This window comes from Zalophus californianus, chromosome 7, assembly GCF_009762305.2.
Source record: "Zalophus californianus isolate mZalCal1 chromosome 7, mZalCal1.pri.v2, whole genome shotgun sequence".
NCBI classification, from domain to species: Eukaryota; Metazoa; Chordata; class Mammalia; order Carnivora; family Otariidae; genus Zalophus; species Zalophus californianus.
In genome coordinates, this window is record NC_045601.1 from 75,901,117 (window position 1) to 75,926,941 (window position 25,825).

Below are 25,825 nucleotides of genomic sequence, written 5' to 3' on the forward strand. Positions count from 1 at the left end.
ACTGAGAGCTTTTCCCCTAAGATAAGGAACAAGACAAAGGTGTCCACTCTCACCACTTTGATTCAATATAGTACTGGAAGTCCTGGCTACAGCAATCAGATAAGAAAAAGAAATAAAAGGCATCCAAATAGGAAAAGTAAAACTGTCATTATTTGAGGACATGATACTATATATAAAAAACCCTAAAGACTCCACCAAAAACTATTAGAATAAATAAGTTACATACAAAATTAATATACAGAAATTTGTCACCTTTCTATACACTAATAATGAACTGTCAGAAAATTTAAGAACACGATACTCTCTACAATTTCATTGTAAAGAATAAAACACCTAGAAATAAATTTAACCAACTATGTGAAAGAACAGAAAACTATAACTGATGAAGTAAATTGAAGATAACACAAACAGAAAGGTACACCATGCTTATGGTTTGGAAGAATTAGTATTTTTATTTATTTATTTATTTTTAAGGATTTTATTTATTTGACAGACACAGCGAGAGAGGGAACACAAGCAGGGGGAGTGGGAGAGGGAGAAGCAGGCTTCCCATGGAGCAGGGAGCCTGATGCGGGGCTTGATCCTGGGACCCTGGGATCATGACCTGAGTCGAAGGCAGACACTTAACTACTGAGCCACCCAGGCGCCCAAATTAGTATTTTTAAAATGTCCATATTACCAAGAATAATCTACAGATTCAGTGCTATCCCTATCAAAATAACAAGGGCATTTTTCACAGGACTAGAGCAAATAATCCTAAAAATTTATATGAAACCACAAAATACCCTGAAGAGCCAAAGCAATCTTGAGAAAGAACAAAGATAGAAGTATCACGCTCCCTGATTTCAAACTTTTACAAAGCTATAATAATCAGTATGGTACTGGCACAAAAACAGACACATAGATGGATGTAACAGAATAGATTCCATAAATCTATATTTATATGGTCAATCTTTGACAAAGGAGGCAAGAGCATATAATGGGGAAAGAACATGTTTCTTCAATAAATGGTATTGGGAAAACTGGGTCATTATACCACATACAAAAAAAGCCCTCAAAATGGGTTAAAAATTTAAATTTAAGACCAGAAGTCATAAAACTACTGGAAGAAAACATAGGTGGTAAGCTCTTGGATATCAGCCTGAGCAACATACTATTTTTTTTTAAAGATTTATTTGAGAGAGAGAGAGTGGGTGCACGCACACAAGTCGGGGGAGGGGCAAAGGGAGAGGGAGAGAATCTCAAGCAGACTCTGCTGCACTGAGCACAGAGCCCAACACAGGCCTTAATCTTACGACCCTGTGATCATGACCTGAGCTGAAACCAAGAGTCAGACACTCAACTAACTGAGCCACCCAGGCACCCCTGAGCAACATATTTTTTTGAAATGTCTTCTCTGACAAGGGCATCAAAAGCAAAAATAAACAAATGAGACTATGTTAAACCAATAAGCCTTTGCAGAGTGAAGAAAAGCAACAGAACAAAAAGGGAACCTACCAACTGGGAACAGATATTTGCAAATGATGTGATTGATAAGGATTTAATATCCAAATTATATAAAGAACTCATACAGCTCAATATCAAAACAAAAAAACCCAACCCAATTTAAAAAATGGTCTGGGGACCTGAATATACATTTTTCCAAAGAAGACATAGAGATAGCCAACAGACACATGAAAAGATGTTCAACATCACTAATCATCTGAGAAATGCAAATCAAAACCACAATGAGCTATCACCACACACCTGTCAGAGTGGCTGTTGTCAAAAAGACAATAATAACATGTTGGTGAGGATATAGAGAAAAGGGAACTCTCATGCACTTGGTGGAATGCAAAATGATGCAACCATTATGAAAAACGGTATGGAGGTTTCTCACAATATTAGAAATAGAGCTACCATATGATCCTGCAATTCCACTTCTGGTATTCATATGGAGAAAATGAAACACTAATTTGAAAAGATAAATATAGAATCCTATGTTCATTTGGATATAGATGCAACTAAATACCATTGATGGATGAAAGGATAAAGATGTGGTATATATACATACAGTGGAATAGGAGCCATTAAAAAAAATAAAATCTTAAAAAAAAAAAAGTAAAAGAATGAAATCTTGCCATTTGCAGTAAGATCAATGAACCTAGACGGTATTATGCTAGGTGAAATAAGGAAGAGAAAGACAAATACTGTATGATTTTCCTTATATGTAGAATCTAAAAAACAAATGAACAAAACAGAAACAGACTCATACATACAAAGAACAATCTGGTGGTTACCAGATGGGAGAAGGGGAAGGGGATTAAAAAGTCAAAAGAACACACTTCTGGTCATAAAATAAATAAGACACGTAGATAGAACGTGTAGCATAGAGAATATAGTTAATAATGTGTAACAACTTTGGTGACAGATGGTAGTTAGAGTTATGGTGGATGATCAATTCACAGTGTATATAAATGTTGAATCACTGTGTTGCATACCTGAAACTAATATAATGTATGTCAGCTATACTTTAGTAAAATTAAGAAATACAGACTAATCAATAGTGGTTTTATGTAGCTTAGGACACCAAGTAAATTTAATTATAATTTTATTCTGAATTATCAAAGTGAGTTATAAAATTATTTATGTCCTTCTTATGACTTCTTGATAGTATTTTTGGTATCTGAAGGATCTTTAAAAGTGCATTTCTGCTAAATTCTCCTGAATATATATACTTCTATTTGTACTCATTAAACAGTGGGCTGAGGTAACTTAGTAAAATATATGTAGTGCCAGTATATATATAAAAATAATTATATATATATATATATATATAAAATAAGGATATAAAATATTTACTATACTTTCATTATGGAAATTTTATAAATTAATGGCACAAATCAAGGTATTTGTTAGAAATCTTAAAAACATGTTTATATAAAATGGTTGATGTTTGGAATTCATGAATTTTGACCCATATTTAGTGTAAATGGAAATAATCATTTGATTCTTGAATACTTTTTACACATAGGGTATGAATACATGCAGTATATGCTTGAAGAAATTAAAAAATGGAATAGATTTGTTTTCCTGAAAATATCCTATGTAAATGTTGGTCTAAAGAAAGTTGGTAGAATTTAAACTTTACTATTCTATGAATAAATTAGAAAATTAAGATTAAATTAGCATTTTAATCTGATTTACAAATTGTATGTATAGAGTATATTCAATACTGTAGTGATTTAGTTTTTAAAGCTATTTCGCAAAGGTGCATCTTCATCATTCTGAAGAATCATCTAACACGATTTTATTTCCATAGAAGATGTTTTTATGCTATGTTTATCTTAAGGTTAAGATACAGCTCATTAGCAAATCACAAATTAGCTCTATAAGTCTGCTTCTGATTGTGGGAAGGATTTTCACTAATTTGTTTGCAGATTCACTCACCTAGTTTATATATGACTCATAATACATAGTTGTACTCCTGCTGTCTATAGTATGTATTAAAGAGAATTGGTTCTTGCATTAGAATGAAGTTCTGATCAGCTGAACTTAAATCTAATGTGAAACACCAAGTGTATATGGGATTTGGCCACTATTCATTATCACCTTTTTTATTTGGAGAAATAATACATTTCTCACCAGTTATCTTGAGTGGAAGAAAGCACAATCTTTGTGGCCTGGCCTGATGTCTGAATATAAATTCTTCCAAATTCCATGTAGAGGTAACCTATAAATTATATACTAATTCAATTATTTAACTTTTTAGAGCTGGAAATTTTATTTATTAAAGCTAAAATTCCAGGGCTGCTTTAGCTGAGAAACAAAATCTCAATTTTTTATGTGGTTACAAATGTCTACAAATGCTTCTTCATAAAGCTACTGTGGTTTCTAAGATGCTAAGATGGCAGAGCCTGAGTTCAGAAAGCAAAATCATGGGAAATCAGACACTTTCAAATTATGGCATGATCAGTGGAAAGAATAGAACTCATTTAAAGAAATCTGGTAAATCATTTTATAGGTAACCACTGTGCATGATTAATAAACATGTGAGTTTAAGATATTTTATAAGCACTGTTACATTTATTCCTAAGGAGATTATCAGTAGCTTTTTAAAAAAGTTTTGAGTTTTACCACATCTAGAAGTATCATTTACCACATCTAGGAGTCCCTAAATTACTACTAGGATCAGTCTGATGGCTTGTGCTTTATAGATCATTGTAAAATTTCTGTATTTAGAAACATGAATACTTAGAGAGACACTGAATGGATTCTCAGGCAAGAACATTTGCCAGCAGTGTTCCCAAATTGCTAATGTTATACTGTACACCATAGTTACCTTGTTTGCTAAAAGAAACATTTAGGCATGTGTCTTTTGGGAAGAGGAAGTTGTTAAGGAAATGGGGAATGATTGTTTTGTATATGTGTTTAACTTTTTATGTATGTATGTGTTTTGGGAAAAATTTTGTGGTCAAGTCATAGGTAAGTTCCTTTTGAAGAAATATTTTTAGCATGAATTCCTAGATAGGTCATGTTTCTGATAGAAATCTATAAGGAAGATTGCTCTGATGTGATTTAAGGTTTTACTTAGAGCAAATGACTTTTATATGTGGACAGCAGTATATACTGTGATTAACCCAGGGTTCTGGAGTGAGCCTTGTTTGAGTTTAAATCATGGATCTGTTACTTGGTAGCAATATAAACTTAGATCAGTTATTTAATCTCTTACTTTCCTTATCCATAAATAGAGCTAAAAACAGTACCTATTTCACAGGGGTATTATGAAGCTGAAACTGAGTTAAAGCATGAAACATTTAGCATAGCACCTTCAACATTGTCTAATCAAATATATGATAGGCATTTATATTTTAATAAATTGTAACTTGATTTGTAATATGGCCACACGATTAACTGATTTCCTTAACATGTATTACATTTTTGGTGAACTTTTCTTTTTTCTTAGAAAAATCTTATGTGAGATGTTTTGTATTGATTGATCTAATCTTTACTGAGCAAATAGAAATTTGGTAAAAATTTTTTGTTTTGTTTTGCTTAGGTCATATGGTAACAAGACGTACTGTGTATCAGTATCTTCTTCGTATTTGTGTTATCTTTAGCACTTCATAAGAAATGTCTTGATTTCTTACTGAAGGCAGCGGTAGACTAGATAAAGGATGAGTTCTATGATCATTAAGAACTGGATTTGGATCCCAGTTCTGCCTTCTCTCTGGTGATCCCTAAACTTTGGTTTTACTCTTCTTTTAAACAAAGGAGATGATAAAAATACTTATCTTTTAGGGTTGTTACTGTAAGAATTAAATGACATGATGCCTGTTAAAGTGTTTTGCAGATATGGTTTGGTAATTAGATCAGCGTTAGGTACAAATGAGCTATTCAGACAAAATCCAGGATTTTAGAAAGCCTTGCTCTTTTATGGCATATCTCAAATAGTTTACGAACTTTAGGTATGGACTTCATGATTTCTTGCCAGTATGAATTTAACTTTTTTGGGAATTACCCTGTTAGCATTTGTGTTCACTTAGTAACATGACCACTTTGTTCTCTGAGTAAAGAAAAATAGAAAAAAAAAAGCCATGGAAATTGTTTACATATTATTATTGCTTATAATTTTGACTCTCTAATGTTAAGGATTCTGAAAATGATGCTAAGGATGTGGTACAGATCTAGTGTATTAAATAACTAATAACTAAAGGTTATCTTTTAAAATTAATTTTTCTGGGGGATGCCTGGGTGGCTCAGTTGGTTGAGCGTCTGCTTTCGGCTTGGGTCATGATCCCAGTGTCCTGGGATTGAGTCACGCATCGGGCTCCCTGCTCAGCAGGGAGCCTGCTTCTCCCTCTCCCTCTGCTGCTCCTCCTGCTTGTGCTCTCTCTCTTTCTCTCTGATAAATAGAAAAATTAATTTTATTTTTTTAAAATATTTTAAGACTTTAGAAGGAAAGAGATACTAAGCCTTTTATAACTGATTATATGTCTTCATGTCAGAACTTTTGTTCTCATTGTCTCTTTTTCTCTTAAATCACAATAAGTTTTGTTAAATGCTATGAAAATCATGGATAGTAAGACTTAACATAGCATTTCTCTGTATCGGGTATTATTTTAAGTATTCTTTCATAAATTAACATTTGATCCTCATAACAACCATTACGCTGAAGGGGATGGTATTAGTATCCTCATGTTATTGATGAGGAAACTGAAACACAAAGGTTAACTTCTCACGGTCAGCTAAAATTTGAACCTAGTCAGTCTAGCAACAGAGCTTATGTGCCTAACCCCATTATCCTACAAATTGTTTTTGTGTTGATTGTAAAATAAAACATTGTTGAATTGAGATTGATATCATAAAATTTGAATATGAAATCTTTGAAAGCTAAATTAGTCTGTATAGATGATTTTTAATTGTTTGCCTGTTTTTTGGTATTATTCTAAAATACATTCCACTTTTAACTAATTATCAAAGTATTATACCTATGTTGGGTGTGATTAATTTTGTGTATTTAGATCAACCTAATTTTTATTTCCTCTATTTTATCAGTGTAAAATTAGGTTTACATTTTAAGTAACTTTTTATTAAAACAATATACACTTAGAAGTACAGTTATCATAAGTGTATAGGTTGAATTTTCACAAATTGAACACATCCTGTGCAACCAGCACTCAAATCAAGAAGTAACATTACCAGCATCTTCTCAGTCCCCTCCTGCCACCCTTCTATGTCCCCTCCCCCTGCACCAACCCACTATCTTTTTTATCATCCACTATCCTGACTTCTCTTTCCGTAGATTTTCTTTTAATGTGTCTGGCTTCCTTTGTTCAACATATTTATGAAACTCAATCATATTTTGATGAGTACTAATTTCCACTGTGTAAATATACTGCAACTTATCTATTCATTCAGTGTTTGTTAGCATTTGAATATCTTCGTTGTTTCACTATTAAGATTAGTGTTGCTATAGATGTTCTAGTTCATGTCTTTGGTGAAGTACATTTGCATTTCTATTGGGTACATAACTAGGAATAACTGGGTCATAGGATATGCATATATTCATTTTTCGTGGCTATCACAAAACATTCTCATCAGTGGTATATGAGTTGTGCTTTCTCCACCTCTTTACCAAAACTTGGCATTTTTCAACTATTTTAGTCATTTGGGAAGGAGTTCAGATTTCCTTTTCTATACTGTTTTTTAAAGTAACTTTATCAAGATATAATTTACATATGGTAAATGCACTAATTTTATGTATAGGAGTTTTGACAAATGTATACATCTGTGTATTCACCACCCCAATGAAAATAAAAAGAAATATTTCTGTCATCCCAGTACCTTTTCTCAGTCTCCACCTATGCCACCATTGATGAAATTTCTGTCACTATAACTTAGTTCTTGCCTGCTCTCAAATTTTGTATAAATGGCATATAAGTACAGTAATGTTCTATTTTATGTCTGGCTTTCTGTTAATTTAAAGTTTTGGAGCTTCATCCATGTTGTTGCATTTATCCCATAATTTCTTCCTTTTTTGTTGAGAAATACTGGGTTTCCAGTATATTTTTATGAAAAAAGTTATTATTTATGTATAAGTCATAATAGACATGTTTTTATTTCTCTTGGGTAAATAGGAGTGGAATTGCCGGATCATATGTTAAGTGAATGTTAGACTTATTTATAAGAAAAGCACCAGTGTTCCAGAATGGTCATGTTTTATATTTCTGCCAGCAGTGTGTGCGAGTTCCTATTGTTACATATCCTTTCCAATACTTGGTACACTTAATCTTTTTCATTTTAGCTATTAGTAGGTGTGGTTTATTTTACATTTCTTACGGGCCTATTGGCCATTTTTATATCTTTGGGATGCACGTTCAGATCTTTGCCTTTTATTGGTCATATTTTGGATCATAGGCCTTTTCCGTAAGATTTTTCTACTTTATTCTGTTAATGTATGTTTTATATTGATTTTTTTTTTGTTAGGCCAACCTTGCATTCCTGGGAAAAAACCTCACTTGGTCATTGTTTATTATCTTTTTAATAAATTGCTGAGCATTACCATTATCCCAAAGTTTTCTTCAGAAACTTCTCTTTTATCCTGGCCCCCTCCTCCATACCAGTGTCAACCACTGTTTTGATTTTTCTTTTTTGACCACAGATTAGTTTTGCCTCTTCTAGAACTTTATATAAGGAGAATGAAATATGTACTTTCTTCTCTCTGGCTTCTTTCATTCAGCATGTCTTTCAAATTTATCTGGATTGTGTATACCAATGATTTATTCCTTTTTATTACTCAGTAGTATTCCAAGGTATGAATATACAATTTGTGTTTATTCCTATTGAATAGTTTTTGGCAATTATGAATAAAGCTGCTGTTAACATTCTTGTATGGGCCTTTTTAGAGACATATATTTTAATTTCTCTTGGATAAATACTAGGGACAATTGTTGGATTATACAGATACAATGTATATTTACTTATTAAGAAACTGCCAGACCTTTCCCATAGCATTAGTACCATTTTATCCTCCCATCAACAATGTATGAGAGCATTGGTTATTTTATATTCTTGCCAACATGTGATATTGTCAATTAATTTTACCCATTCTGGTGGGTGTATAGCAGCTTCTCGTTGTGGTTTTGTGTTTCCCTGATGAATAATGAGCACTATTTTATGTGCTTATTGATCATTAGCATATCTTTCTTTGTGAAGTGTCTATTGAAATCGTTTTTGCTTGCTTTTTGAAATTGCCTTTTATTACTTGTGTTTTTTAATTTTGAGTTCTAGGAGTTCTTTTTAAAAAAAAAAGATTTTATTTATTTGAGAGAGAGAATAAGCAGCGGGGAGAGGGATAAGCAGGCTCCCCACTGAGCTGGGAGCCCCACGCAGGGCTCAATCCCAGGACCCTGGGACCATGACCTGAGTCGAAGGCAGATGTTTAGCTGACTGAGCGACCCAGGCACCCCTCTAGGAGTTGTTTTTACGGTCTGGATACAAGTCATTTGTCAAATATATGTTTTGCAGATATTTTCTGTTTTCTTAACAGTGTCTTCTGATCAGAAGTTTTAATTTTGGTTAAGTCTAATTCACCATTTCTTTATTTGATGTTTATTCCTGTATAAGCCCTAGAAACCTTTGCCTACCACCAAGTTATGAAGATAGTGTTTTGTTTTCTTCTAGGATATTTAGCTTTTACATTAAGTCTGTGATCCACCTTGAATTAATTTTGGGATATGGTGTGAGATAAAGGTAAAGGTTTTTTCCTTCTATAAACCATTTGTTTATTATAGATAAAATACTTTTACACTGAATTGTTTTGGGAATTTAATTATTTAAATTAAAATGACTATAGATGTGAGGATCTATATTTGAGCTCTCTATTCTTTTCCACTGATCCGTTTGTTAATCCTTATGTCAGTACCACTCTGTCTTGATTACTCTGACTTGTTTTATCTTCTTCCAACTTTGTATTTCTTTAAGAATACTTTGGCTAGCAGCAACTTCTTCCTAGACACATCATCAGAAGGAAGGGAAGCAAGGGCAAAAATGAACTCTTGGGACTTCATCAAGATAAAAAACTTCTGCACAGCAAAGGAAACAGTCAACAAAACCAAAAGACAGCCGACAGAATGGGAGAAGATATTTGCAAATGACATATCAGATAAAGGGCTAGTATCCAAAATCTATAAAGAACTTATCAAACTCAATACCCAGAGAATAATCCAGTCAAGAAATGGGCAGAAGACATGAACAGATATTTCTGCAAAGAAGACATCCAAATGGCCAATAGACACGTGAAAAAGTGCTCAACATCACTTGGCATCAGGGAAATCCAAATCAAAACCTCAATGAAATACCACCTCATACCAGTCAGAATGGCTAAAATTAACAAGTCAGGAATGACAGAAGTTGGTGAGGATGCAGAGAAAGGGGAACTCTCTTACACAACTGGTGGGAATGCAAGCTGGTGCAGCCACTCTGGAAAACAGTATGGAGTTTCCTCAAAATAGAGCTACCCTACCCCCCCAGCAGTTGCACTATGGGGTATTTACCCCAAAGATACAAATGTAGTGATCTGAAGGGGCATGTGTACCCCAATTTTATAGCAGCAATGTCCACAATAGCCAAACTATGGAAAGAGCCTAGATGTCTATTAATAGATGAATTAATAAAGAAGATGTGGTGTATATATATACAGTGGAATATTACACAACCATCAAAAAATGAAATCTTGCCATTTGCAATGATGTGGATGGAACTAGAGGGTATTATGCAAAGCGAAATAAGTCAATCATGAGAAAAACAAGTATCATATGATCTCACTGATATGAGGAATTTGAGAAATAAGGTAGAGGATCGTAGGGGAAGGGAGAGTAAAATGAAACAAGACAAAACCAGAGAAGAAGACAAACCATAAGAGACTGTTAATCTCAGGGAACAAACTGAGGGTTTCTGGAGTGGAGGGGGGTGGGAGGGATGGGGTGGCTGGGTGATGGACACTGGGGAGGGTATGTGCTATTATGAGCACTGTGGATTGTGTAAGACTGATGAATCACAGACCTGTACCCCTGAAACAAATAATACATTTTATGTTAATAAAGAGAAAAAAAGAATACTTTGGCTTAGGTTTTTTGTATTCCCATATAAATTTTAGAATCAGTTTGTCAATTTCTACAATTAAAACTGGTGGTATTAATTCAATTTTTGAAATAGAGATAGGTCTATATATTTTTTCATATTTTTTCTTTGATAAATATTTTTTTAAAGATTTATTTCAGAGAGAGAGTGTGCCTGAGGAGGGGGAGGGGCAGAGGGAGAGGGGAAGCAGACTCCCCACTGAGCACAGGGCTTGATCCCATAACCCCAGAGATCATGCCCTGAGCCAAAATCATACACTTAACCAACTGAGCCGCCCAGGTGCCCCTAATAAATTGTTTTTTCAAGATATTTGTCCATTTTATCTAAGTTGTCAAATTTATTTACATAAAGTTACTTATAATCTTTATTATCTTTTTAATTCCAGTGGTATCTTATATTAGTTATCTATTGCTTTGTAACAGATTATCTCTAAACAATGGCTTAAAACAATCTGTTTATTGTCTCATAGTTCCTTTAGGTCAGGCTTCACTGTTACTGCTTATGGGTGCCCCTGGCTCAGGTCTCCCACACTGCTGTAATCAAGGTTCAGCCAGGACTGTAATTGTTTCTGATCCTGACTTGGAGAGGATCCTTGTCCAAGTTCACCCATATAGAATACTGGATCAATAGCTTTTTTTTCCTACCTTTCATTGAATTAAAGATGTTGTTCCACTGTCTTTTGGCTTTCCCTGTTTCTAATAAGCTAGGTGTTTTCATACTGTGTTGTATTTCTTTCAAGAAGCTTTCAAGATTTTCTTTTGATCTTTGGTTTTTAGCAGCTTGCTCATTATGTACCTAAGTATGGCTTTCTTTAGATTGATCTTTGGAGTTTGCTAAAATCTTTATATCTTCCACCAGATTTGGGGAATGCTTGGCTATTGTTTCTTTAAATATTTTTGTCTGCCATATTTCTAACCTCTCCTTCTGGTCCTCCCAGTTACACTTATGGTAGACCTTTTGATATTATCTGATAAGTCCCCGTGGCAGAATTTTTTTTCAATCTTTTCTTCCCTCTGGTCAGTTTAAAATTTCTGTTCATTTATCTTCAGTTTTACTGATTCTTTTCTGGCTGTTAAGTCCATCCGGTGAATTTTGTTTTTTAAATATTGTATTAAAAGTTCTTGAACTTCTATTTTGTTCTTTTTCATAGTTTCTTTTCCCTGAGCTTATTTTTCAGTTTATTCTGAGCACTTTTTATTGTTGCCAGAGACATAGTTTTAACACTTGTTTTTAATATCATTGCTAATTTCAACATCTGGGTTATCTTCAGTGTTGGTCTCCATTGTTTTATCACATCATTTTGATTAGTTCACAACTGACAGCAAGAATCCAACATCACATTAAAAACTATGTATCATCACTGTAAAATTTTTGTATACATTCTCTCCCTTTTCTCCTTGTGATTTCTAGCAATGACCTTTTAAAAAATGGATGTTTTAACATGATCTCTGTTGTCTTTTGCAGGGCATCTTCTCTGCATTCAGTTTCATCCAAGTCATTCCGGGATTTCTTAGAAGAAAAAAAATCTATTACTGGAGATCATGTCAAAAAAGTTTGTTTTAAAGGAATAGACAATTCCCCGGCTCCAAAAGTTGAAAGGTAATAAGTTAAACATTTTTTTACCTTAAGAAATTCTGTATTGGTTTTACATTCTGAAATAACCTTTAAAAATTTATCAGGCAGAGTTTTACACATTCTTTTACATTCAAAATTAACATGTCTATTTTTTTGTAGCTTTATTGTGGTATAATTGTCTTACAGTAAACTGTATAAATCTGAAGTGTACAGTTTGATGTTTTGGCATATATATGCACCTGTGAAGCCATTACCAGCTACATTCAAGACGATGACTATAACAATCATTCTCAAAAGTTTCCTCATGCCCCTTGGTAATCTCTTCCTCCCTTCCCCGTTTTAGTCTCTATGCAGCTACTAATCCTCATGTCAGTAGAGACTATGTTGTATATTCTAGTTTTATACCTATAGGATCATTTAGTCTGTACTTTTAAAAATTCTGTTTTACTCAGTAGTTTTTGATTCATCCAAGTTGCTATGTGTATCATTAGTTCATCCCACTTTATTGCTTAGTAGTATTTCATTGTGATAAAGCAACCCATATATCTGCATCTGTTGATGGACCTTTGGGTGTTTCCAGTTTTTTCTCTAGCTGTTTTAGATACTAGTTTTTAAAGTTCAATATATTTTAAAAGATGTTTCATATTTTAAATGCCTACATGGAACATGAAAAATCTAAACATAATTTAAAAGCAATTTTCTAATAAAAGTACCTTTTCTGCCATGTTATGTAAATTCTCTTAATCATTGTACAAAAAGGATCATTCTTGGAGCATTAGATAGTCCAATGTTGGAAGAAAGAACTGTGTTTCAAGTTGGTTGGCTAAATGGATTTTTTTTCTTATTTCTGCTAATATGACGTCTCCCAAAGATATTAAACCCTAAAGTATTTTAGACAAAACAAAAATGTAATTAAAAATGTCAGCTGTGACCAGATTAATATCGTTTTACATAATGATAAAGCTTTTTTAACACTATTTGTTAAACCTTTTCCCCCTAAACCGTTTTTAATGTGAAATCTTATGTCTAATTCCGGTATTATCAACAGGTTAGTATAAATTTCTGTGATTGTACCAAGAAGAGGGTTCTGGGAACCATACTATAGTTTAACCTCATCATACCTGCCCTGTAAGCAACTCTGGAGGAACTGTCAGTCTTCTAACAACAACACTGTAAATTACTGGTTTAGATGAACTCTAAACATTTTCATTGTTGATATTGTGTGACTGGCTGCCTTATTATAATGTACAGTTGGGACCAAAGGTCTTGAGCCATTTACTTACAATATGGAAAATCGGAGATCAGAAAGAATCTGAAGAAATCATTTGGTCTATCTCCCTATCTTTGTGAAAACTTTTATAAGTGGAATACTATAAAAGTCTTAAATGTAACTCTAACATATCAAATAGATAAACTTTTTATATGCTTACTTATGAAAAAGTGAGAATATTAAGGCTGTTAGGGTCATAAATACAGAACTGGATGTGATGTAAGACATTTGTAGTCTTAAAATTGACAAATATTTAGTTACAGTGATAAAATTAACAGAGCCCCTGCCCGTAGAGAACACACAGTCCAAAAGAGAAGAGAAACCTTACACAATTAAGTATATAAAACATAATGAAAAATTATATCAGCCTCAACATTTATTTCAGCATTTATTTTAATTGTCTAATATTAAGAAAATTCTGACTGAATAGTTATGATTTAAGATTCTCTCAGCATACTTCATTTAAACAAAGATGGCAGAATAAATTTTCTTCTTGAATTGATATAGAAGTGAATTAACCTGGCAACAGAAGTTAACATGCCAGTGATCAATGTATTAAAAGTATTTGAATGCATTTTTTTTTATTAGTTTCAAAATGTATTTCAGAAAAAAAGTACTAACAAAGTTTGGCGAACATTTTATGATACACTGAATATGACTAAACCTAAACAATGTAAAACTATTCAGTATTTTGTAAGTTGTATTCTTAAAGATGTTGAGGGAAGGGCATTTTATTCCATTCCTAAGTGACAGGTAGGCTTTTAAGTGTTGTTAAAGTCTCACAGTAAAAATGTTTATTTTCAACTGCTTTTGAGTGCCACTGTACACATACACATGCATTTATGTTTATATATTTCATGAATGTGTCTATTATGTACATAATTCTAAACAAATGTTTTAAAAAGTCTGTACATCTCATTACGTTTTTTGATTCCAAATTTTTTTAGAAATTAAAAAAATTGATTGTTACACTCTGTAATGATCCTGCATCTATCACAATATTTTTAAAAATTGAATATAGTCTTTTTATTGTTATAAGAGAAACATAAGAATACCACTGGTTTTTGTAAGTTGTGTGATAAGTGATATAGACCAGGCTTTTAAATAGAAAGACATGTAACTTCCTTATTTTCTTAACTGTGAAACACAAACCTGCATCTGTTTTTATTCATTTTTTTCCTTTCTTGTTTTGCACTGGAAGAGTTATTTTTCCTATGGTTAATATTTATACCTGTGCTGGTATCTTCATTCCTTTCCACTTTAAATGCCTTAAGCTATTAATTATCCCTCTCTTTTCTTGTGGATATTCAGCCTTGTCCTTTTAGGTGGATACCTCCCATCTGGTTTTGTATATGTGTTAGATCTCTCTCGTGTGATCTGGGTGAGGTAATGAATCCCTCAGTCATCCCCCACAACTTTCTTCTAACAGTTGTCCTATCATCACCAATCCCCTACTCCCTTCACAGCCAGATTTCTCAAAAGAGCTGTCAGCTCCTAATCACTTCTTAATCCAGTCTGGCTTCCAGTCCCATTACTAAATTGAAATAGTTCAGGCTAAGTTCAGCAGTGACCTCCATATTGCCAAAACCATGAACTTTTTATATGACTCATTCTACTTGAAGTTCAATTACAGGTCATCTTTTCATTTCCCTTTATATTCTTTCTACACCATTTCATGAGCTTCTATTTTCAGTTATCACCTATACACTAAAGCCTCAAAAACTATATTGCCTGCCCACAACTATCATCTGAGCTTCAGACATACTCAGGTGTCTTCTTCATAACTCCATCCTACTTGGATGTTCAGAAATATTTTAACTTTGTCTAAAACCAATGTTTTCCTCAAACCCCTTTCATAAAATCAAACAAAAATACAAAACAGCCCATTCTTCCTTTTTCTTCCTGATTTACCCAAAGAAAACAAAAATATGAATTCAAAAAGATATATGCACCCCTATATTTATTGCATTTTTTTTTACAATAGCAAAGATATGGAAGCAACATAAGTGTCCGTCAATAGATTAATGGATAAAGAAGAGAGAGAGAGAGAGGGAATATTACTTAGTCATAAAAAATTAGATCTTGCCATTTGTGAGAACATGGATGGACCTAGAGGGTACTATGCTAAGTGAAATAAGTCAGAGAAAGACAGATACCATGTAATTTCACTTTTAAGTGGAGTCTAACAAAACAAAAGAAACAAGCAAAACATTTATGTCTATAAATACAGAGAATGGGTAGGTGGTTGCCAGAGGGGAGGGGGTTGGAAGGATGGGCAAAATAGATGAAGGGGATTAAGAGCTACAAACTTCCAGTTATAAAATAAGTAAATCACGGGGATGAAAAGTACAGCATAAGGAATATAGTCAACAATATAGTCAACAACATAACATTGTATGGTGATAGATGGTGACTACACTTGTGGTTACCATAGCATAATATATAGAATTGTTAATCACTCTTGTACACCTAAAACAAATATGGCATTGTATGTCAATTCTACTTCAATTAAAAAAATGCATATATGGAGTCCAGTTCTTCATGAGAAGAATGGAATATTCTATGGTTAGTTGGAAACAAAAAAGTATATCATAATGCTTAAAGAATAAAGTTCTCTTTAAAAAAGCCTGTTCTTTCTGAGTTTCCTTCCTTGTTAAATGGCATTTGTAAGTCTTTTATATTCCATCTTCCTGACCAATATTCAGTCTATCATCAGGACATGCCAGTTTTAGCTCTTAAATATTCCACAAATCATATATTAAATTTTATCTCCACTGTTTTACCCTCATTCAGATTACTGTGGTCTTGGGGCTCCTGGGTGGCTCAGCCGTTAAGTGACTGCCTTCGGCTCAGGTCATGATCCCAGGGTCCTGGGATCAAGCCCCGCATCGGGCTCCCTGCTTGGCGGGAAGCCTGCTTCTCCCACTCCCCCTGCTTGTGTTCCCTCTCTCGCTTTCTTTCTCTCTGTCAAATAAATAAAAAAATCTTAAAAAAAAAAAAAGATTACTGTGATCTTTCACCTGGGCCACCTGAGTAGCCTCCTAACTGGTCTTGGCATAACCTATCTTCCTCTCCAATATACCAAGCCAGTTATGTTCTTTTTTGAGATGGCAGGTCTTACTGTTCTTAGGGTAAAAGATAGAATTCTTATCTGGACTTTAAGGCCTGCATAGTCTGTTTTCTTCCAACCTCTTATCTTTCTCTTTTAACATCTCTGGATTCTTGTTATCTTCTTCTCTCAGTTTCTCAAATGCCATTTACTTCTTGCCACTTACCTCCCCTTTGACTAGTTCACTCTGATTCTTCTTTCAGTCTCTATTCAGTCATATTCTTTGGAGAAGTCAGACTTCCCTTAGTGGGTCAGTTTTCTATGATATGTTCCCATAGCACTTCTCACTCCTCACACTTTTCACAGTTATTATTAGTGTGAATCTTTAATGTTTTCAACTACAAATACTTTAATATCTGTGTATCTAACATATATTCAATGAAAGCATAGGAGAAGAGAATCATCTCAATGAGAGATTGATCTCTGCTCCTCACTGAATTACCAATGCTTAGAATATTTTCAGTGAGAACAAGATGCTCAGTGAGAACAGATGAATAAATGAGGTAAAATTGTAGCTGTTTCAGGTAAGATTTGTTTCTAATGAGTAAGTTATAGTGTATGCCTTAAGTGTGTAAATTGTGAGGCATGAGTATTAAGTTCATTTCTGTAGTATTTTTACATTTTAAATATTAACACTATAGATTGAAATTTTCTTATTTGTATAAGTCTGTCTTACAATATTGAAGATCTGGTTTCATAGTTGATCACTAGAGTGTGCTATAACATTAAGGCTCTTAATTGTGAAAAGTGGCTTCTGCTATTACACTGGTTTGGAAATTGTAAAGGAGTGTATAATAGTATACAATATTATACAGGAGTGTTATAATGGTATACACTATAATACAGGAGTATTATAAAGGAGTGTATAATAGTGTCATGCCATCCATAGATTGGCTGTTCGGTAAGTGGAAGTAAATGTTTTAAATAGCTGTATATTATCACTGATCACTGTATAATATATGATGACTGAGAATGGAAACAGCTTGACTTTCATTTTTAATTTTATTACAGAAAATGTGAAATCATAAGTGAGCTTTTTTAAAAAGGAAATAATAAAACAAAGTAAAATAGTAATTCACCAAATTACATATGCACAACATTCTGCTGGCCTCTATTAGGTGTATACATAAAAGTGTTAAATACAGGCCTAGTCCCTTAAATGTATTTGAAATATCTAGTTGGTAAGTCTAAATGAGCACACATGAAAGTTAAATGAAAAGTAAAGAGTGAAATTGCAATACAGTGTAACAGTATTAAGTCACAAGCAGTATATGATTTAAATGCCAGGTAAGTGGTTCAGAGAGGGGAAAAAATGACGGTGGATTGGAATTGTCAGGAAAAACCCAACTGAGGAAGGGCTTGAGTAATAGTTCATAAACACTTTTCTTATTCAGTGCCAAATATTTGGTCATTATATGTATGGTCATATAAATAGTATTAGAAAAATACTGATCTATTGCCACAAGCTTTTGAACATAGGATGAGATTTTTAAGAGAGGAGAAGTGTAATAGAGGCAGTGTAAATAGAGGTAATAGAATTATAGCTGGAAGACAAATGCTGTGGTCCTTTAGAGAATTTGTGTGGCAAGTATAATGGAGTTCATCTTAGGAAATTCCTCAAATCTTATATTCTTGTTTTAATTGTAGAAAATGTGATTTTTTTTTTTTTTCTCTCAAGGCTAGGGAAATCCAGGAATGGCAATGTTATTTGGGGATATTAAAATGCAGAAAAGAGGGATTTGTGGAATTTATGTGTTTATTGTTACTTATGTGTTCTTTTTCATTTTCATGTGTTTTCTTTCATTTTCCTTCCACTTAAACACCCCTTTATGTAATTCTGGCCAGAAACTGATCTTGTGTTTCTTATTGGTAAGGAAAACTACTTGTGAGACAAAAATTATATCAGCTCTAAACTTACACAAAAATCTTTGTAATTAAGCTAATACAGAATTCCTTAAAAAGTTAAAAGTCAATGGTACAAGTAAGAAGTAATTTAGTTATTCTCAAAGCCTAAATTTGGTAAGATTAATGTTCAGTTTGAACAAAAACCTCTGAAAGAGGATTTTATTTTTGCCAGCCTTTTAATATTGCTTTTATTTTCAGAAGGCCAATTCTTATCACAGATTGTCTATTGAGAGGTCTGTTTCTGTGTTACAAATACCTGTATTTATTATCTGAAAGCTTAGTATGTTTTTGGTATTTGTTTAATCATAGCTCTATTTAATAGTTTTACTTCATTCTATGATGAAATTTTCATGGACTTTCAGTTGTTTGGATAAATTTATAACTAATGAGATTATCCACTGAAAACCATTAATGGAAAGACTTCTGAGATTACAATCTTATAAAACAGATTTGAGTTTCAGTCTAACACAGTAGCCCTCTGTGAACCTTTCTGAACCAGATTCATCACATCTGAAATAAGAACAGTAATGTCTATCATAAGGCTTATATCTGACAGCGTATATGGAAGTACCTTATAAATTATAAAATGTTATACAGGTAAATTGTTATACTTAAGCTCTGATTGCTCAACTGTAATTTAACAAGGCCTATATAAGATACTTTAGTCCTGATACTCAATTTGTTTTAGCCAGTACCATACCATTTTCACAGACAGCTTGTAGCTGCTGCTTCTTACTTATTAACAATTGATTCTACAATATTTTTCCATTTCTTTGAAAGTGTCAAAATTTTTAGCCAATCCCAGATACCGGGGAGGGATTTTTGAGCACCACTCAAGTCATTCATTTAACTTTTATGTGTGCTCATTTAGACTTACCAACTAGATATTTCAAACACATTTAAGGGACTGGGCCTGTCTTTAACACTTTTATGTATACACCTAATAGAGGCTAGCATATTATGCTTTAGTGCCCTAGAAGGCCTCTAATCTCTAGCCTCGGACTGACTTTAAGACCCTTTTTTTTTTTGTCTTTTTCTTTTTTCTTTCTTTTCTCTTTCTTCCCCTTCCCCTTCCTTTCTCCTTCTTCCCCTTCCTTTCCCCTTCTTCTCCTTCCTTCTCCTTCCTTCCTTCCTTCCTAGGACTTTTCAAGGAACTTAACCATGGGAATTTGCATTTAGTCTCTGCCTAAGGTAGCTCTCTCTTCCATCAGAATGTAGAATTTTTTTCTATTTATTTTGTAGTTATTCTAGTCTAGATTCTGTTCATCTTGTAACATTTATTCCTTAGCTTCATCTCCTTAGCTTCATTTTTCTCTTGGCTAGAAGTCTTCTACTTCATCCTGGAGACTTCTTATTTTGGACGTTGTAGGTCAAGCATCCAGTAGATTTCAAGTCCTAGAACTTAAAACTAAGAACATATAACTATACTATTTTCACTTCATTCAGTACCTAAAATCTAGAAGAAAAAAGTTACCAGTAATTCAGAGGAATGAGGAACTTAAAAAGAAAAAAAAAAAAACCTGCTTTTATCTCATACTTAAAATCCTTTGGCTTTCTGATTCTGTTATTTATTCTTTAATTCTGTTTTTACAAACAACTGTATTCCAGGTGTTCTGTTGGACACATGAATGAGGCACAGTGCTGTACCTTGAGAGACTAGTCTAGCAGTTAAGACAGATGTGCAAACAATAACAACACGGTGTGGGAAGCTCTATAATAGTCGTTGAAGTGCTGTAGGAGCAGAGAGAAGGTGGTATTTGAGCCAGTCCTTAAAGAATAAGAAAACATTTGTAGTAGAATGTATTCTAAACTAAGGGAAATAATAGAAATAAAGGCAGGTTTGTGATAATGGAAAACATACTGTCCTCTGAGTGAAAAAGATCTGCTTTGAGTTCTCTTTCTGCTACTTCCCAACCTGTGTCAGGCAGTTATATATATATATATATATATAAAATATTCTTTGAGTCTAAATTCCCTAATCACTGTAATGTAAATACTACATGCTTTATAGAGTATTGGAAAGATTAAATGAGGTAGTATATATGAAAATACTCTCAATAAATTTATTTGTCCATACATCAAGTCTAAACGTTTTAGCTTTCAATGCACTTTGTTCTCTGGCCCTACTGGCTCATTTTAATTTTATTTCTCTTTTAATCTCTTCCAAATTCTTAATCCTATCATTCTATTTATTGAAAAGAACAGCCTATCTTTACTTAAGCCACCAAAGTCTTTTACCATTTCATGTATTTGTACAACCAAAAACCCTACTTCAGTGCCACTCTCCTCAGCTTTAATAACATTTCTTCAGTGAAGCCAACAGCATATGCCCACATGTCAATTTCTCCTGTGAATCCATACTACTTTATGCAAATTGGTACAAGTATCAATTGTTTTATCTCACATTGTTTTATCATTCTTTATAAATACATTTTTAAATCTCTCCCCTCAGAATTTTTAGAGGGAAGGGACTGAATTTTGTTTTTATGTTCAGTTAGCCAGTGTATAATGTATCATTAGTTTTTGATGTAGTGTTCAGTGACTCAATACTTGTGTATAACACCCAGTGCTTATCACAACACATGCCCTCCTCGATACCTATCACCCTGCTACCCCATCCCCCTGCTGCCCCTCCCCTCTGAAACCCTCAGTTTGTTTCCCGGAGTCCATAGTCTCTCATGGTTCATCATCCTCTCTGATTTCTCCCCTTTCAGTTTTCCCTCCTAAAGGGACTAAGTTTTAATCAGCCTGATTTTCAGTACCATAGTGCTACACATACCTAGTCACTCCACAAATGATCCATAAATGAATCAGGAAGTCAATATTTTAGGCCCAGTTTGTTCATTCTTTGACTTTCTGTTAAACCTGCCTAAGCCTAAGTTTGCTCATTCCTGAAAGAGGGCATTTGATTAATCCAGATAATTTCTAGGTACTTTTCTAGCTGTAAAATTCCACAATTAGGCCAGTCTCTGTAGTACCTTTGTTAAGTTTTTCCCTTACAGGAATACTTCCTAACCCCTCATCCTACACCTCTTTTATTGTCTTCTCCATGAGGCTCTCTCAAATGACCAAATCTTTTTTGATTTTTATAGTCCTTGTTAGTGTCTTAAATTATATTTTCTGCTATACTTCATTTTATTTATTGTTTCCTCATTTTGTGAGTTCTTAGAACATAGAAATTATATCTTATATTACCATCCTATAATTCCTGGCTTAGCAAAATATTTACTATATTAGTTGCTCACAAAATTTGGTTGCTAATTATCCAGTTTGTATGTATTTTGAAACTTAGTGCTAATTTTTCACTTTTATTCATAAACTGTTATTAATGTAAAACTTTATATACAAAGCTTTCTGTATTTCCTAATGTATGTTTGAAAATAGTAAATGGTTCTATGAATATTATTAGAAAAAATAGACCATTTCTTGCAAGATCTTCCTCTATGGTATTTTATACACAGGATTTAAAAAAAAATATTTTTATTTATTTATTTGAGAGAGAGAGCCCATGTACACATACAAACAGGGGAGGGGCAGAGGGAGAGGGAGAAGCAGACTCCCCACTGAGCAGGGAGCCCAGATGTGGGGCTCGATCCCAGGACCCTTAGATCCCAGACTCTTAGATCTGAAGGCAGACGCTTAACTGACTGAGACACCCAGGCATAGGTTTTTTTTTTACTTACAATTTTAAAGGTAAGTCTGACTACACACATTAAGTTGTATCCTAAGTCAGGACTTATAATTCTTCCTCTGTATTTCTGTTAATAAACAGTTTTACTAATATTAGTAGAAGTTTTAATCTCTACTTTTGGCATTTGTTTTGCAGATACTCGACTCATGGTACCCCAGGACCAGAAGGCAACCATATTTCAGATTTACCACTTATAGACAGTCACAAGTAAGGCTAATTGATTAGCTTTGGAGCCTCCAAAGCTAGGCTGTTGTTTAGCAGTGAAAGATAATATTAAAAATTGGGAGTAGTATATTGAATAGAATGAGTTTTCTGACTACTGTCTGCTCCACAGTTTGAGTTACTTTTCTGTTTGGTTATATCATTTCTGCTCCATCCATCCTTTTGGTGTTTTCTAAAGTTTTCTCTATAACACTGATCCAAATAAAATATTAGCTCTCCTTTCCTCTGTTTCTCACCTCACCATTCTGTAAAGAGAATGCAAAAGCTTCCAAGTCCCTTTATATTGTAGGTCACTGGGGGGAAAAATGTAACACTGTTGAAGAATATTTCAGAGGAAAATTTATATGCAAAAATTTGGGAAGATGAATGAGAACTCATGTTACTATTCTTTCAGTCCCTGGCTGTCTTCTTCATTGACTGCTCCTTCCATGGTAGCCCCAGTCACTTTTGCATCTATTGTAGAAGAAGAACTACAGCAGGAAGCAGCTCTTATCAGAAGTCGAGAAAAACCCTTGGCTTTGATTCAGGTAAGTAATGTGCCTTTATGGACTTAATTTAGAGAAGAACTATACTACATTTCATCTTAAGAAAATTATGTTTATTTTCATCACAGAGGTGCATATATTTATCACATTAAAATGTTACATAAAACTAAATTGAGGCACTCAATAGTATTAATTGAAGGAGTTCAGGATAATTAATTTAGACTAAATTGTCACAAGGGTGATTTTTTTTTTTTTTTAAGCACTGGTGATGCTTTGGACTGTTTTAGTTTTTAAAAATGATCAATGGGGCACCTGGGTGGCTCAATCCGTTAAGCATGTGACTCTTGATTTTGGCTCAGGTCATCATCTCAGGGTCATGAGATTGAGCCCCTTTCTGGCTCCACACTGGGCAGTGGAGCTTAAGTTTCTCTCTCTCCCTCTCCCCTCCCACCACACTTGTGCATGCTCTTTAAAAAATAAATATATATATAAATATATATATATATTAAAAAGAATAAAAGTGATCAATAATGAACTTGGCATTATCTAGTGCTTCTGTATCAGTAAGTGTTCTTAGGTTGTAAGCCACAGATACCAACTTTGGCTAACTTATGGAAAAGAGAAATTATTAGAGGGATATTAAAATTCCACAGATTTAGTTGAAGGACCAGGGAGCCAGGCTTGGAAACAGATAAGACCCATAGTTGCCCTGAAGAGTTAGAAGACTTGTATAGCAGAAAGTATCTCACTGAAGTTATTGGAATGAATGGATTCCAACAACTATTTTCAGGGTTTTTTTCTTTCTGCACAAGATTAAAATTCAAGAGAGGGCGGGCATCTGATTATTCTTCAGGCTTTAAGCCTTCTACTTGCCATGGGGATAGCAGGATACCTAATTTAATTCTGCTGCATTGTATTCATAGAAAGTGGGACTTCTGCAAAAGGAAACTGGAAAGCTATTATAATCCTGCTAAAAGATTAAAGCAAGTTTTTTTTCCCACCCTTTTTTCAGATTGAAGAGCGTGCGATACAAGATTTATTGGTTTTCTATGAGGCATTTGGCAACCCTGATGAGTTTGTCATTGTTGAAAGGACACCACAGGGACCACTAGCAGTACCTATGTGGAATAAGCATGGATGCTAATTTGCTGTGGAGTTGAAATGCATTTTTCATAAATCATGATTATTATAAAGCAGAGTTATGGAAAAGAGTTCTTACAAATTTGGTAATATCGTTCTAGATAGAGTAAGAAAGGATCTAATTTCTTTAGTGCAGTATAGGTATATAATGTTTGTATGATTAAAAACAAATGCCACAGAATTGATTTTTAGTAACTTTTTATGTAAAACTGTGTAAGAGGAAAAACGTACTAGGTTAAAAATTTAAGTAGAATTATTTCTCCTGAACAGTCTGAAAAGGAAAACATGAGTGATTGAAGTATAAAATTTAAGTGTGAGGCATTAAAAATAACTTTCCATTTGAGAATTTGGGATAAATAAGAAGATATTGCCAAATATCTGTTGTCACCCTTTTTTTTAATATATATATGATATCGATGAACTTAAAGTAGGAGCATCAGCCATTACTTCTGATCCATTAATGGCCAAAATTTTATGTTTGCAATAGTAGTTGTTTTCATTCTTGCGTCTTTTTTGATCAGGCCATCAATGTTCTAGATCTGTTTAAAGCATGGACTGCTCAAATGCCATATTATTTCAATTTGTATGCACATTTTGCATTAAACTACAGAGTACAGTGAAAAGAGAATGTGAATACTATTCTGAAGCTTTTGTCCAAGATAATGGTTCTTTTATTAAATTTGGAGTCATTGTGTGTTGTTTTTTTGGTGGGTAGGGAAGACCTTATAAAAGCCTGATTATGAGAGAATCAATTTCTCAAAATATTAAAATTTTCCAAAATAAATGCTTAATTATACCTACAAGAATTGAATAGTTTTGAAGACCCTTTACAATATTATGTAATCAGAAGTTCTCTGAGCCTGAGTTAATGAATAGAGATAAACATTGTTTTCTTTACAGTATGCTATTTGAGTTTTGAGTGGTTAAATTTTTTAAAAACAAATGTTAAACCTGTGCTCCAGTTAACTAGACAAATTGGGAAGGTTAATGTTCTAGTTTCTGAAACATAATCCTAGGGGAACATATAGGCTATTCACTGCTGTAATTCAGGTGATTGAAATATGGCTGAAACTAACTTAATACTAGAGGTTTAGCTCTACCTAAATTTGTAAGCAAATGTGCAATAAAAAATAATCTTGATCCATTCTACTGTTAATGTGTATTTAATATTTTATATTGACATCTACCACAGGAGGAATTACTAATTATTCCTCCTGATCTACTGTATTATAGCTGGTATTGTTTGCATTGATGCTGTGTGTTCATTCCTTCACCACTTAAAAAAGGCAGTTTTCCTAAGATGTGTCTGTGATAAGTTTTATATTATGTTTAAATTGAGAAGAAATGGATTTTATAATGTTTTATTGAAGTTGCAGTAAAGAGGCCTTCTGAAGTAATTGCTTTATTTCACATGAAGCTTTGATTCTTAATACATATTGGCATCTTTAACATTTTAAAGGTGCTATAAAGTAATGGTTTTCAGAGTGCACTCCATGTTGCCTGGGAAGCACCCTAAAGAGCCTTTGTTGGATGGGATGTGAAGGAGGGACAAGGGCTGACTGAGTCTGTGGGGCTTTAGGCCTTTACAAACCTCCATTAGACCGTTGCCCTTTATAGTCCATTTTATATAGTGAGGTGTTATATAAAATTTCATTGGGAAAAAAGAATTCTTTTGCTAGTAAAAGAAAAGATTAAGCATGCTATACACTATAACTTTTCATAAACAGTTCCATGAAGATAGAAACCTAATACTTTACCACCAAAAAGCCCAGGAAAGTGATGTTTTTTTTTTCCCCCAACAATAT

At 33.5% G+C, this 25,825-nt stretch overlaps 1 protein-coding gene across 5 annotated transcripts in view; it reads left to right on the forward strand.

Annotated features, from left to right (window-relative positions):
* The window catches only part of IBTK (inhibitor of Bruton tyrosine kinase), a 106,990-nt gene extending 81,826 nt beyond the window's left edge, over positions 1-25,164 (forward strand). For 4 of the 5 annotated variants that reach the window (XM_027601601.2, XM_027601602.2, XM_027601604.2 and 1 more), the window contains 4 exons: positions 12,088-12,222; positions 22,309-22,380; positions 22,790-22,922; positions 23,893-25,164. In XM_027601601.2, the coding sequence (XP_027457402.1) occupies positions 12,088-12,222; positions 22,309-22,380; positions 22,790-22,922; positions 23,893-24,024 (472 nt within the window). In that variant the 3' untranslated portion in view covers positions 24,025-25,164. The remainder of the gene's footprint in view (positions 1-12,087; positions 12,223-22,308; positions 22,381-22,789; positions 22,923-23,892) is intronic. The other variant, XM_027601603.2, reaches the window with a different exon arrangement.
* Positions 25,165-25,825: the final 661 nt, after the last annotated feature.